This window comes from Diplotaxodon limnothrissa, linkage group LG17 (assembly GCF_057381915.1).
Source record: "Diplotaxodon limnothrissa isolate DT_005_m linkage group LG17, D_limnothrissa_male_GT1.1, whole genome shotgun sequence".
NCBI classification, from domain to species: Eukaryota; Metazoa; Chordata; class Actinopteri; order Cichliformes; family Cichlidae; genus Diplotaxodon; species Diplotaxodon limnothrissa.
Window position 1 is genome coordinate 6,184,303 of NC_140612.1, and position 13,625 is coordinate 6,197,927.

A 13,625-nucleotide genomic window follows, 5' to 3' on the forward strand; every position below is an offset into this window, starting at 1 on the left:
TCCATCGTCACAGCATGGCTGCTGCTTTTGTTTAGAGTCCTCTTAACTGGAACTGCAACTGGAACTGGACTGTTTCTACATGCAGCAGCTGATTATTATCGTTATGAAGCATGATGCATTTGATGAAGAATCTATTTTAATTGTGAAATGAAGCAGGAAAAAAAACATGCCTAAGAGTACACTGATGTTACTGAAGCAGATTGTGAAATCTTAGCTTGGCAGAGTGCCCAAAGCAGAGAGGGAAAGTCATTGGACAGTCTCGGTCGTTGTGTCCTTGGGCAAGGCACTTCACCCGTTGCCTACTGGTGGTGGTCAGAGGGCCCGGTGGCGCCAGTGTCCGGCAGCCTCGCCTCTGTCAGTGCGCCCCAGGGCAGCTGTGGCTACAATGTAGCTGCCATCACCAGTGTGTGAATGTGTGTGTGAATGGGTGGATGACAGGTTGTGTAAAGCGCTTTGGGGTCCTTAGGGACTAGAAAAGTGCTATACAAATACAGGCCATTTTATTTTTACCATTTATATGTGATTTATAACAATCACTATGAATCAAGAATTTTTTTTTAAAGCCGATATGATCCAAGCAAAAACACTCAGTAGATTAACCTGGGGGACTTGTGGTGAACAACCAGGCTTCAAATATTAGCTGACATTTTACATGCAAAGGTATGAAGAAAAAAAAACAGGAAATCCTGTTAATTGACGGCAAATTCTTAGTAGAACTCTCCACCTCTTATATAATCTTCTAAGTATAAATAGTTAGTATTTACCTGCCAGGCCGGGTGAGTGGTGCCAGAGGAGTATCGGACTTCATATCTCAGTGGACCAGCGTCAAAGTCGGCCGGGTCATCCCAGAGCACGATCAGCTCTGCCTCGATGGTCTGAGTGTGTGACAGGTTGCCTGGAGGACTAGGTTTCTCTGGAGAAAAAGATTACAGCAACGTAAGCTTCACAACACCATCAATATACAGCACATCTGACAAATTCATAAAACTACTCTGCAGTGCTGTCAGAGTGCATCATCACAGGTTACAACCAGACAACCCGATTTAGCTCATGGCCCATAAAAAGAAAACAAGGCCAAAAGCCTCCTTCTGGTACTGTTTGTTATTTACTGTCACTCTGACAGTATGCCACTAGAGCCATGCAAATCTAATGATAGCTCCAATTCTGAATTATTAAAATGAAATAAATGAAGCTGAATGCAATTTAATTTCTCAACCAGGCATAAAAGGCAAGTTCACTTTACACTTTAGTCTAACAGTAAAATGTCATCAAAGCATGCTACTAATAATCTATAAATCACATAACGTACACTACTGTACAAAAAGCTGCTTGTTTCAGGCGGGTTTCTCAGCAGCGTGGACCCAGACAAACATCAGACAGGTGGAGCAGGCCTGATAACAAAGCCCCGTTTCACATGTTCAACTATGACACAAACAACCTGAGATAATTAAGTCTCATAAAACCACAAAAATGCCCACGGGGCGAGAAGAGATCAATAAACATTATGAGTAACAGCCAAATCGTTCTGCTCCCACACTACTCCGCCATTAGGAACATGAAGTGCTTCTACTCCTCATCACAAAGCCTAATTTGCACATGTACATAAATCGAGATCAAGAAACAGTTACGCCCTCCCTAATATGACAACAACTGCAGCACCATTGCTTAATGACAGTTCACACAGTGCAGGTAACAGGAAATAGCCTCGAGTGCCAGTTCCTGGTGCTTCTTATAACTCAGTTGAGTCTGAATAAACTGAATCCACAAAGTGTTTTCTTTTTCCAAGAATACAGAGAAAACACAAAAAGGCAACAGCCACTTTAGCCATTTACATGATGCAAACAATATATAACACATTGTAAATACATATACGCCAAATGGAGAGCCTCAAACCTAGAGTTTTGGCTGAGAAAATGTAAAATCGACACCTCATTAAGGGGGCTCTATTTTTACAAGACATGAATAATACAAGTTTGGTTTCAAGATCACTGAAGTTCAATTAAATGAACCAAAAGGATAAAACTGCAGCGGTGCAGTGAAAAGACAGCAAAAGCCTGACTGTTACTACTCAGTTTCTTTTCTGCTCCGTGCCGTTTCATCTAAGCGGTCTGGTTGAACAAACTCAGCATGCAAAGTGCTTGTCTGTTACTGCGGAGATCTCACAGCTTGGCTGCACACACACGCTTTTAGCTGTATTCCGGTCACGGTGCAGCTATAGAAAGGTCTTTCTCCTTATCTGTCCATCATGTTAAGGTTGGACGTCAGAATGGAGAATTAACCAATGAGAGGTTCGGCATTACCGTCATACATAGACTAAATGTATTCTTAGGACCTTTCATGTGTGGAAAAAAAGAAGACTGTTTGGGAACTTGCTTCTTTGATTGGTAACCGTAATACACTTAAAACAGTGTGGTCACACATATAAAACACCAGAAAAATGACCAAATACCTGGATGTCACTGTCTTACAAGGTAAACTTATTAGCTGAAATTATTACTTTAATTAGTGTGACTCCCGCTATGAATCATGGCTTTCTCACCAGGTCGGGCAGGAACTCTGAGCAGAACTGGTGGAGCCACGGCATCAGAGATGCTGACAGTTACCATGGCGACAAAGCTTGTTGTTGGGTCAAGAGTGAGTGAGCACATGAAGGAATCCTGCGCCTCACAAACAACAGGATTTTCAGATGCGGGATAGTCACCATCTTGCTGAAATCTGTAAACAGATGGTAAAACAGTTCAGTCAGAAAGTTCTGGCATTTCTTGGTATGTTAGATTATCATGTTTCAGCGTGGTGCATTTGAGTGACATTTCACTATTCAATTCACTGTTGTGTTATATCTTTTGTTACATTTTCTTATATCTTTGTTGACTTGGAGAAAAAGTACTTTAAGTGCTCAAAAAAATGTCAAAACAGCTAATAAATCAGACTTGAGGGGGAAACCATTGAGTAAAATTCTCAAGTGCCTGTTAGGTCAGTGCTAACCTAATCGCATTAGCCTACCACAGTACAAGCCTGGAGCCAGTAAGATAAACACTTAACCCCCCAGTGAGCAGTTGAGACATCGCCAATCAGACTAAAACACACAAAGGCACACACAATCACTCATTCACACACACTCAACAGGCAAAACGCAGCCATTAACGAGAGCCGCTTCACACTCACAACTGCCGCCGTAAGCTGACTGCCATAAGACTGTCGGACGGCTGACCACGAGACCGAAGATCGCAGATTAAATTTTGCCAGTTTCCATCAATTCTGCAGAGGATGTCCAAACAGGTGCCTGAAACGAAATTACATTTGCATGTTAGGAGACTGTTGGCAGACCTCCAAATGAAGGCTTCTAAGAAAACAGCCTGGTTTAATATTCTTAGAAGAAGCCTGAGACTGAGTGGCAGTCTGGGGAGAGGCCTCCTCCAGCCTGGTAAAAAGGAACAAACCCTCTCTAGCACTGAAATCCTTAGCTGCATGAACAACCTTGGGCTCTTTGCTCAAGTAAAAGTTCTGAAATACAGTTAGCTTTCATGCCACAATCAGAAATAGAACAGACCATCAAATCTATTTACTGCACGTACAGGCTTTACATATATAGGCAAATGATCGGTTTTATCAGTTTCCCATCACTGTGGGAAACGTCTGGCTGCTGAAAGCAGTGGAAAAACATGAATGAAAGAGGCATAAGTGCGTGCTGTTTGTGTCTGTAAATAAAATGCACCCAATTCTTAATTTTCGACACCTACTTTGCACTTTATGCTACATTAATCCGTTAAAACAGCACGCTCTTCTTATCATACACAGTTGTTTTTCTGTTTTTTTACCAGTGTAAATAAGGGTTCATTTTGGGAGTGTATATCCTGCCCAAGGACACTTTGACAGGTGCCAGGGATCAAACCACCTACCTGATCTCGTCTAGCTCCAGTGTTTTACAGAAGGTGAATCACTCCTGATTGTTAGGCATCATAAAGAATCTCGAGATTTAAAATTCACATAAAGCTGGAAGCCCTTACACAACACAGCACCTAATAGATCAGTGCAAATAAACAAATTCTCTGCACCATTCCCCGTGTACTTTCAGATCCATACAACACAGAGAGGGGATTTTATAATTATGAATCCTATGTGCTGAGTATTTTTTCTCCTTGCAAAAAAAAAGAATAAAAACACACGAAATCCTAGTGAGATAAACCTTATGAACACTGACTCATCAGCCACACTGACAGGAAAGTGGGAGCAACATAAGTACACAATAGTTTTTCATCAGATGTTAATTTCTGCATCAACGCAAAATAAAAAAATACACTTTTTAGAGGTTTTGCAAAAACCTGACGACCATAATTTAGATTTCAGTATGTCAACGTACAGAAATGAAATGATCTCATTCACGTTTTGAGTAGACCCGTTTGGACCTGGACGTGATTCAGTGATCACACAGATGAGTATCTACACACAACAATGACAGACACTTTGTATTAAGGCCTAATGTATGTGTTATGAAACATGTTGGCGCTAAACTCTTACCGCCAGAGGATCGGGGATGATGTGAATCAATTCTCGAGCTCTTAAAAGTGCAGCCGGGACTGTGTGGGAGATTTGATTGGGAGAGGTTTGCTTCTGGTGAATTTGCGCTGCCTCCCTCCACACCAAGGTGGGCTGAAGGTGACTCACAGCACAGCTCATCTTGCCACGGGAGGTCCCCGGCACCTGAACGCAGAGAGGCTCCATCCTCGGGCTTCAAACTCTGAGCACCTGCTCACAGGGAGGCAATAAAATTAAGTGGGGATGACACACGAGCAGATTTTTAACAAGACCTTTACTGTGTATTACAATTTTTACTTTTTTTTTAATTTAAAGGCAAAATATGTTTTATTTTATATCTCATTAAAGTGACAGCCTACTTAAGGTCAAAGCTATCTGGAACATTTGCTTCTTTTGACTGTTTCTGTTCCCTAAAATGTTGTGCAATAGCAACGGCTCTTTCATGGAAGTTGGATGCTGAACATCTGCCGAATGTGATGACAGTCTGTGTTTGTGTCTCAGTGACAAAGGCGAAAGGAGAGAGAAGCAAGAAGCCTTTCTTAGAAAGAAAGAGTAGGGGAGAGTGAGGTAAGATGAGCCAGTGGGTAAGTTGAACCACCCCTTGTATCTAGGTAACTGTGTACATGTTTTGTCATGTGACCATAAATCCAGGAAGCACTCATCATTTCCATCCTGCTATATTAAAGAGGAGCACATTGGAGAAGGGGTAAGTCTGTATTACACAAAAAAATGTTTTTTGCTTGTCAAAGTAAAATTTCTGCCTATCAGGTAAATTGACTGTAATATTAAAACAAATGTATCTGTGTCTAAGATGATATATTATACATGTTGGTGGGTTTCTAAAATATAATATCATCTGAAGAAGTTTTCTAAAGATTAGCCTAAATTGCTAAGCTAGCCCGTTTTTTTCAAAATGGTGGCTATGGGGCAAAGTGAGCCAAAGGCTATGGGGTAAATTGATCCAATGGTTCAACCTACCCCACCATAAGGCACTGAAATTTATTTAAGGCTCTGACTTATTAAATAGTATTTTAGTTCAGTATACTGAACCCTTTTGTTGTATTTGTCATATGTTAACTATTATAGAAAAGATATCATGCCAAGGACCTACAGACGGAAGACCAGCTGGGGCTCAACACCCCTGGAGGAGATTGAAAGGGCAGCGAGTGAAGTCAAGGGAGGAAAGTCCATAAGATCAGTGGCTAAAGAAAGACAAATTGACAGGTCAACACTCAGGAGATATATTAAAAAGAGGGACACACAGGAGGTCAAATCGGTTGGCTATAGTGGAACAGCTTCAGCAAAGAGAGTCTTCTCTGAGGAGGTGGAGAAGGAGCTATCAGAGCATATCAAGAAGCTTGCAGAGCAGTTCCATGGCATTTCCCCAAAGAAATGCCGTGAACTGGCATTAGAATTGGCAGGCAGAAACAACATTCCTACTCCCAGCAACTGGACAGAGAAAGGTTTAGCCGGTAGGAAGTGCAAGAAACAACATTTCAGTAGGTTGGCACAGACTAATGTATTTTGTGTAGTTTATTACTTTACCATTACATTTTTTAGGTAAAGAATGGTTCAAGAATTTTTTGGCACGCCACCATCTCTCTTGCCGTATGCCTGAGGCAACATCTTTGGGAAGAGCTACAGCCTTCAATAAGACTACAGTTGGGGAGTTCTTTGACAATCTGGCTAAAGTGATCGACAGGTAACAGAAGTTATCTAATTGAAAACATTAATAACTATTTATGACAACTACAAACAACAGTTAAGTGAATAAATATGCGTACTCTCAGCTAACATTTTTTGCATTACTTAAAAATTTAACTAATCATCATTGCTCTTTTTTTGTTTGACAGGTATAAATTCCCCCCAAACATGATTTTTAATGTTGACGAAACAGGTGTAACAACAGTACAGACACCAAAGCAGGTAGTGGCAGAAAAAGGAAAAAAACAAGTGGGCTCCGATGAGGTCCAACCCAGGCAAAACTGCCAGCATATACCAAATTGCTGGTTGTGTGAATGATGCTTTCATGTCAGCAATGACACCACGAAATATCTCCTCGGGATTTAGAGCCACTGGGATTTTCCCTTACAACAGAGATATCTTCTCTGATGCAGAGTTTGAGCCATCCATGGTGTCAGACAGGCCCAACCTGGAGCAGCAGCCTGCCGCTGAAGGTGTTGCACCTGTGGTTTCAGCCTCTCTTTCTGCTGAGCTACCTTCACCAGACCCTGTACATGCATGTGGTTCACGAAGTGACCCCAACCATGCTCGATATGTGTCTCCCACTGATATTCTACCCTTCCCCAAAAGTCAGCAGCCCAGGAAACAAACAAATCGAAAGCGTGTGAAGACACGAATCCTGACTGATACACCTGAAAAGCAGGCAATTGAGAGAGCCCATGAAGAAAGGACAAATAAACTGAAAGGCAAAAAAGAAATAATCCACAAAAAGCAAGGAATGTGGAAGAGGAAACAAACCCAGACAAAAATTGCAGTGGAAAGCAGCTCTGAGGAGAGTGATGTTCCCATCCCATTTGAAGACACTTCTGAGTATGAGAGTTCCAGCGATGAAAGAAGTGAACCAGATGTCTCAGACCTGGTAGTTGGTGACTTTGTCATCGTAAGATTTGCATCCAAATCCAGGAGCCACCATTACATTGGCCTGGTTGACAGCTTTGCAGACAACGAAGTGAGTGCCAGATTTCTCAGAAGAATCCGAGGGATCACTAGCAGTAAGAAACCCACGTTTGTGTTCAAGGAAAATGATGAGGCATCTTTCCCACGCAAGGATGTGCTGAAGAAGCTACCTCAACCTCAACAGGCTGGAGGAACTGCAAGGAGGGAGCAACAGTTCATATTCCCCTGCAACCTTGATCATTGGAATATTGAATAGTTCTTTTGAATAAATGGTTTTGAACTGGTGGTTTGTTTAGAAACCACCAGTTTCCAGGTTTGTTCTCACAGGTTTACAACTGTTAAAATGGTTTGTTTTCACAATATGATCAGTTTTACATTTTAAAAACTACATGGTCAGTTTGCCCCAAGATGGCTCAGTTTACCCACTGACTAGGTTCAATTTACCCCTAATCTGGGGCAAGTTGAGACAAAGGAGCATTTTTTTTTAATAGGTCATTATTTTGGGCAGCGTCATCAGACATAGATTCTGATAATTACATTTGAAAGGAGACATCCTGAAATAAAGGAATATGTTATCATTCTATTTCTGTGTTATTTTTTTCTCACATCCAGGGCAACATGAGTAAAAAGTGGCTCATCTTACCTCACTCTCCCCTAAGCGTAATGCAATAAATAGGGATTTACTCAAAACTGACATAAGCAGAAATTACGAGCAATAATTGAAAAGATAAAAATAATAGCGCCTCAGATAAGACTCAAGTAAGTCTGCTAAAGACAATTCTGTTTACTGATAAATATGACCGACAGATTTTATTCTTTTGATTTGTGTGCTACTTGTACTCGTGTTTATGAAAAGCACTGTATACATAAATAATTCTTCCACACTTCTTGCTTGGCCATTCTTCACACGTATTAATTTGATCAGATTACATAAAGATAAAACTGGACCTCTGTGTAAGAGGCTACATAACCAACTCTGCCATTCATGTGAGCATCCCAGACATTATGTCTATAGAAAATTAATTACATCTTGATTTAAAGAGGACATGAAACGCTACATATATAAAGGCTAATTTACACCATTGAGCCCTGCTCTCAAAAACTGACAAACATTAGCTAACAGGTGGACTTTCCCGTCTGAGTGTAGCTAGCCAAACAACAGATCAGTGTTGCCAACTCCTAAGTAAGGAAAATCGCTATTGGGTGTCCTAAAAGTTGCTAGAAGTCGCTAAATGATGTCATCGCCTAATTTGCATAATTGGTCATGCTAATATAATTGTAACCTAAGTTGTTGAAGAGAGAAATAACAACGTGGAACGAGACATAAAGTGAGTAAAGTAGCTTGCCTCCACCAGTGTATGAATGCTAGAGTGAATGAATAGTGGCATTGTAAAGCGCTTTGGGTGCCTTGAAAAGCGCTATATAAATCCAATCCATTATTATTATTATTATTATTAAAGCATGTGTTAAATGCATTTAGAATTTATTTAGAACTACAAATTAAATTTATTTTAGCAATTATTGTTTTTTAATGTCACAATTCCAACCGTGCTCCTTTATCCGGGCTTGGACCTGTGCAAAAGTGACCCGGAATAGGCACTCTGGTGGAGTTACTTTGTGTGTGTGTGTGTGTGTGTGTGTGTGTGTGTGTGTGTGTGTGTGTGTTTATAAGTAATTTTAAACCTTGTGATCCACAAAACAGCATAACAGTAAAAGAAGAATTGACTGCGTTACAGTTAGTGCGCGAGCGGCGGCTTTGCTCGTGCGCGTTTCATTTGCTGTTTGGACGCATAGGTGTCTTAAGAGCAACCTGCACTTTCACGTCAAAAAGTCGTCATAAATAAGTCTCCAATAACACCAGAAAAAGTCGCCAGATTTGTCGCTAGTCGGTTTTTAGAAGAAAAGTCGCTAAGGGGGTCTGAAAACTCGCTAAATATAGCGACAAAGTCAGTAGTTACCTAACATAAGCTAATGTAAGTCTATTAGCTGCAACCAACCAACCAACCACATTGCCTCACGTTCGTAATGAGAGAAGATGGCATTAAACAAGCTAAAACTTTAACTTTAAGCACTTATTTTTCTAAATCCAGCTTCACAGACAGTGTTGCATCTATATCAGTTTTTGAGAGCAGGGCTCAATGGTGTAAATACGCCGTTATATGTGTAAAAGACCAAAATCTTTCTGCCAAAATCTCAAAAAATCAATTTTTACAGCCTCTTACTGATGTGGATGTGCATCTTAAGTAGAAACACATCCACGGATGGTGTACAAATTTAGTGTGCGAGATTGATAAAAGACACGTGGTGACGTGTGTGTCTTTGAAGTGTTTGGAGCATATACTTTCTCTAAAATAAACACTTTCTTAAATTAATCTTTCAGTAAACTAAAAAAAGTAAACTTTTTTTGTTCTACGCACACCACACGTGAGAAGCACTGTTTATTTAAAGGAGAAAAACTATTTAAAGGCTAGAAGAGGTTAAGCTTACAAGCTGGGAGGTCAAAGATGATGTGCTGGAGGTGGAACTCACCGTAGGAGACCAGGAACACAGACACAAGGCCTGTCAGCATTACAGACTGAACCCTGTAGGGAAACAAAGCAGGAATAAGAAATAGGAAGATGGAGCGATGGAGAGAAAAAAGAAAATGCTGAAGGATAGATTTTCATTTAGCATGAAAACAAAGTAAGGTTGTGCAAAACTCAGTGTTTTATGAGTCACTGATTGATTACTATCACTCAATCTAAAAAGGTTTTTCAAGAACAGATATGGGAAAGCAGTGGGAGTAGAAGGAATGCATTCCAGTTTTCTGCAGAAAGGGCACTGGAAGAACTGGACCGACTTCTCTGCAGACGTAATCATCTGACATAAAAACCTGGGCTGTTACAACACAAGACAATGACAGTTCACAACCGCTTAATACCATTTAAGTGCCAAGAGGTTGGTGCCTGAGGACAGGTTGAAGGTAGCTCACATTTACTTTAACTTGCTCCAAGTTGCAACATATGTAACCATGAGCTGCTCCAACAAGACACTTTCTCATGGAGTCTCTGAAAAACTCATACAGTTTCTAAAGTGTTCATCTCACAAAGCTTTCAGAAGGCAAATAAACACATAATTTAAAAAAATAAGCCAATGTTTATGTCTGTCTGTGAGGTACGAAATTTTTACTGTGCAAAAAGGGATCTCTGACTCATTTGGACCAGTGAAACGCAGGACCAGTGAAACTCAAATTTCTGTCAGAGAAAAGAAGTTTAACAGCACATTTAATCCTCCAAAGATCTTAGAAGGTTTTTTTAATGCAATTATAAGAGAATTTCTCTGTTTTTCTACATACTGTAGTTAATCTATAAGTATTGTTCTTTGGACTTAAATTGTAAGAAATAAACGTGTAAAATTACAGAAATGTTCTGGTAGCTTTTTTCTCCACTTTGGACCCACTGAATAAAGCTGAAATCTTCCACAGTAGAAGTTTTATGTCATTTAATTGTTTTCTATTACTTAATTACTTTGGTGTAGTATGAATGTTCATGGGAGTCATTTTTTTATTAGTAGGAAAAGCAATAAAAATTATAAGACTGTCCAAAATTCTTTCTCTTCTTCACATTTTTCAAAGCTGTCCAGTGGCCAAATTCTTGCCCCCGGGTCTTATGTTTGAGATCGTCAGACTACAAGTTTGTGGATACAAAATCAAAAACTAGTGTTGCTACTTCTGCATATGCAGCGAGCTCTTTTCAACACCCCACGAACAGAAGATTAGAGAACAGACAGTAATACTTACATTGTAGCGGTCATCACGAGAGCATGGACCACATAGGCTTTGGCTGTGGTGAATCTCACTGAGGACAGAAAAAAGAGACACAGCTGTTTAAGGTGCTTGGATCTCCAAAGGGACTGTGAGTCAGGACTTTGTCGTGACCTGAATAAATAGTGACAATTAAAAGTCTTTGCAAAAGGCAGAGCCAAGGAGATTCTAAATGCAATTTTTCTATTAAAAAAAAAAAAAAGGTCTCTCGCTGATATGAGCACCTCCCTCTCTCTCGCCTCACACTCAACTGCTTTTCATTCATGAAACACACCAGGCAGGAGGAATGAATATTACAGGGAGATCTTTTCTGTATTTTGCCCATGTAACTGTTCACTAGACGTCGTGAATATAGATGTTAGATAAAAATAGGCAATTTGCTTTCTTTTCTTTTCTCTCTAACAGAAATATAATCAAATTCAGATGTTTTCTGTTTATTTTTTTTCCATCGACCATCATCGTGAAGCTTTCCACTTCTGCTTGTTTCTGTGCCAAACAAGAGCAGCGAGGCAGTAAATGAATACAATCTTTTAATTCAGTGATACACCAACCCCAGACACACAGCGTCCTGGTGAAAAACAACACCACAGATGCACAGCAGGCACTGTGCGTTTGGTCTGAGTGTAATACTTACAGCACTTCTGTACAATACATCCAGCACTTCTGGATGGATGCAAACTGCATTTCGTTGCCTTGTACTTGTGACATGTGCAATGACAATAAAGTTGAATTCTATTCTATTCTAATACACCAATCATTAGCAAGCCAATCTGTGGCCAAATTTGTAAGGATCCACTGAAAATAAGAGCAAACTGGCCGACAGGTTTGTTATCTGGTGGAAACAGACCATAAAGGATTCAATGAATTCATGTAAAGCAGAAACATCAGTAGAGGAAGCATCTCATCTATTTAAAGGCACGTATACACCTGCCATCACCTTCATGTGATTCTTGGAACAGCTTTGGGGAAAGTCTGTTATGCAAAGCATTGTTATCACTTCAGTATAATTACTGAAAGAATCATCACAAAGGTTTCAGTTTCACGTTAACCTAACAGGAATCCTTTATGACGATATTACTGTATTTAACTAAAATTTCCCCCAAAAAACTCCAAAATTTTTAATGTTAATCCAATCCAACAACTTATGCTGTGCATTTCCTTTTTTTTTTTTAGCAATTTTTTATTTTCTTAACTTACAGGGAAAAAGGTAACTCAGTTCACAAAAGCTATGGTGGGAGTAAGACTGCATATAGTGTATCTCAGTTATTATAAAACAGTGCTCATGGCAGGGTCATGAAACACTTGAAGGCTTAAATGTTGTAGAGACAGATTTCTCACCCACAGTCATTTGCATGTGAGATGGAAAACAAGGATTCCCTGCTTGCATCCATGTTACAGCATGTGGAATTTGGAGCCAGGATGTTAACATATGTTGAGAAACTTCTATGGACAAAATAGTGAAATAGGAATCTGCCATGCATTTAATACCTGCATCACACTCCGTCGCACAGAAGAATTCAACACTGACACGATTCTCGCTGATTTGCAACACCTCCTACAAAGACTTCAGATTAATCACAGATGTTAATAGGATCGCAGTCACGGTGTAAACAAACTCCTCTACCATATCACAGTGTACTGATTCGTTAAAGTACGCAGGCCTACCAAGAACCAATCAAAATCTCAAAATCACAAAAAGATTCTTCCAAAAACAATAAAGTAATGAATTCCATGTGATCAGCTGTTGCACCATCTTAAAACAGGATAAATAAATCGTGCATAAATACACACCCACGGCGTCGGAAAAAGACGTGAATGTGTTCAAATAATCCTACCTTTGCCCAGCGTGCAACCAAACATGTGCAGCAGAGAAAAAGCTCAGCTGTCAATAAAGTGATGCTCACTCATCATCATCATCATCATCATCATCTGCAGGTGGAACTGAGCAACTCAGGGCTGTTATTCATGCCCTTCTTCCTACTCTGAGCACTGTTGCCCCCCCCCCCTTCTTTGGAAACAATTTAGATCAAGACGAGCATCTGAAACTATTTTCCACTTGCAGGACTCCTATCCGTGTCCTCCAGGGACTCCACCTCGCCAGCTATTCATCCATGTCTGACTCACACCCTGACTGAAGCTGCTTTGCACAGAGGCGCGCAGGGGCTTGTTTCCTCCCCTCCTTCCCATCAGCAGCCACAAAAGCAGGAACATGGTTTCTGCCAAGCTGCATCACAACAAGTTTAAAAAGTTTGGCTATTCCATTCTTAGACACTTTACAGAAAAATGTGCTCTGGAACAAGCATATCATAAAAAGTTCAAGTGAAAAAAAGTGAGAAATTAAGAGAAACTAAGAGAAAAGTTAGAGATGATGCCCAGAAATCACAATCTAAGAGAAAAGTAATAAAAGGCATTTATTATCAGGCGGCAGGTACAGAAATGACGGAGGGGGAAACACATGCCACTAAAAAACGTTAAAGCTGTCAGTTTGTCAGAAGTGGGCGACTTAACTCAGCAGTTATTCCTCACTTCTGTGTGGAAAAATAGAGGACCGCACAGGAGCGTGAAAGGTCACAGGCAGAAACACGATCGGACACGGCTTTAGTAATAACGAGAAAGGGTTCTTACGTCGCTGCCGAAGAACTTCGTG

General features: G+C 40.3%; 1 protein-coding gene across 1 annotated transcript in view; it reads right to left on the minus strand.

Annotated features, from left to right (window-relative positions):
- Nucleotides 1-13,625, minus strand: part of lepr (leptin receptor) — a 51,222-nt gene that overhangs the window by 12,444 nt on the left and 25,153 nt on the right. The window contains exons 2-7 of the mRNA XM_085376862.1: nucleotides 10,955-11,012; nucleotides 9,706-9,758; nucleotides 4,519-4,746; nucleotides 3,166-3,283; nucleotides 2,540-2,715; nucleotides 765-913 (exon numbers count right to left, since the gene is read on the minus strand). Of these exons, the coding sequence (XP_085232988.1) occupies nucleotides 765-913; nucleotides 2,540-2,715; nucleotides 3,166-3,283; nucleotides 4,519-4,746; nucleotides 9,706-9,758; nucleotides 10,955-11,012 (782 nt within the window). The remainder of the gene's footprint in view (nucleotides 1-764; nucleotides 914-2,539; nucleotides 2,716-3,165; nucleotides 3,284-4,518; nucleotides 4,747-9,705; nucleotides 9,759-10,954; nucleotides 11,013-13,625) is intronic.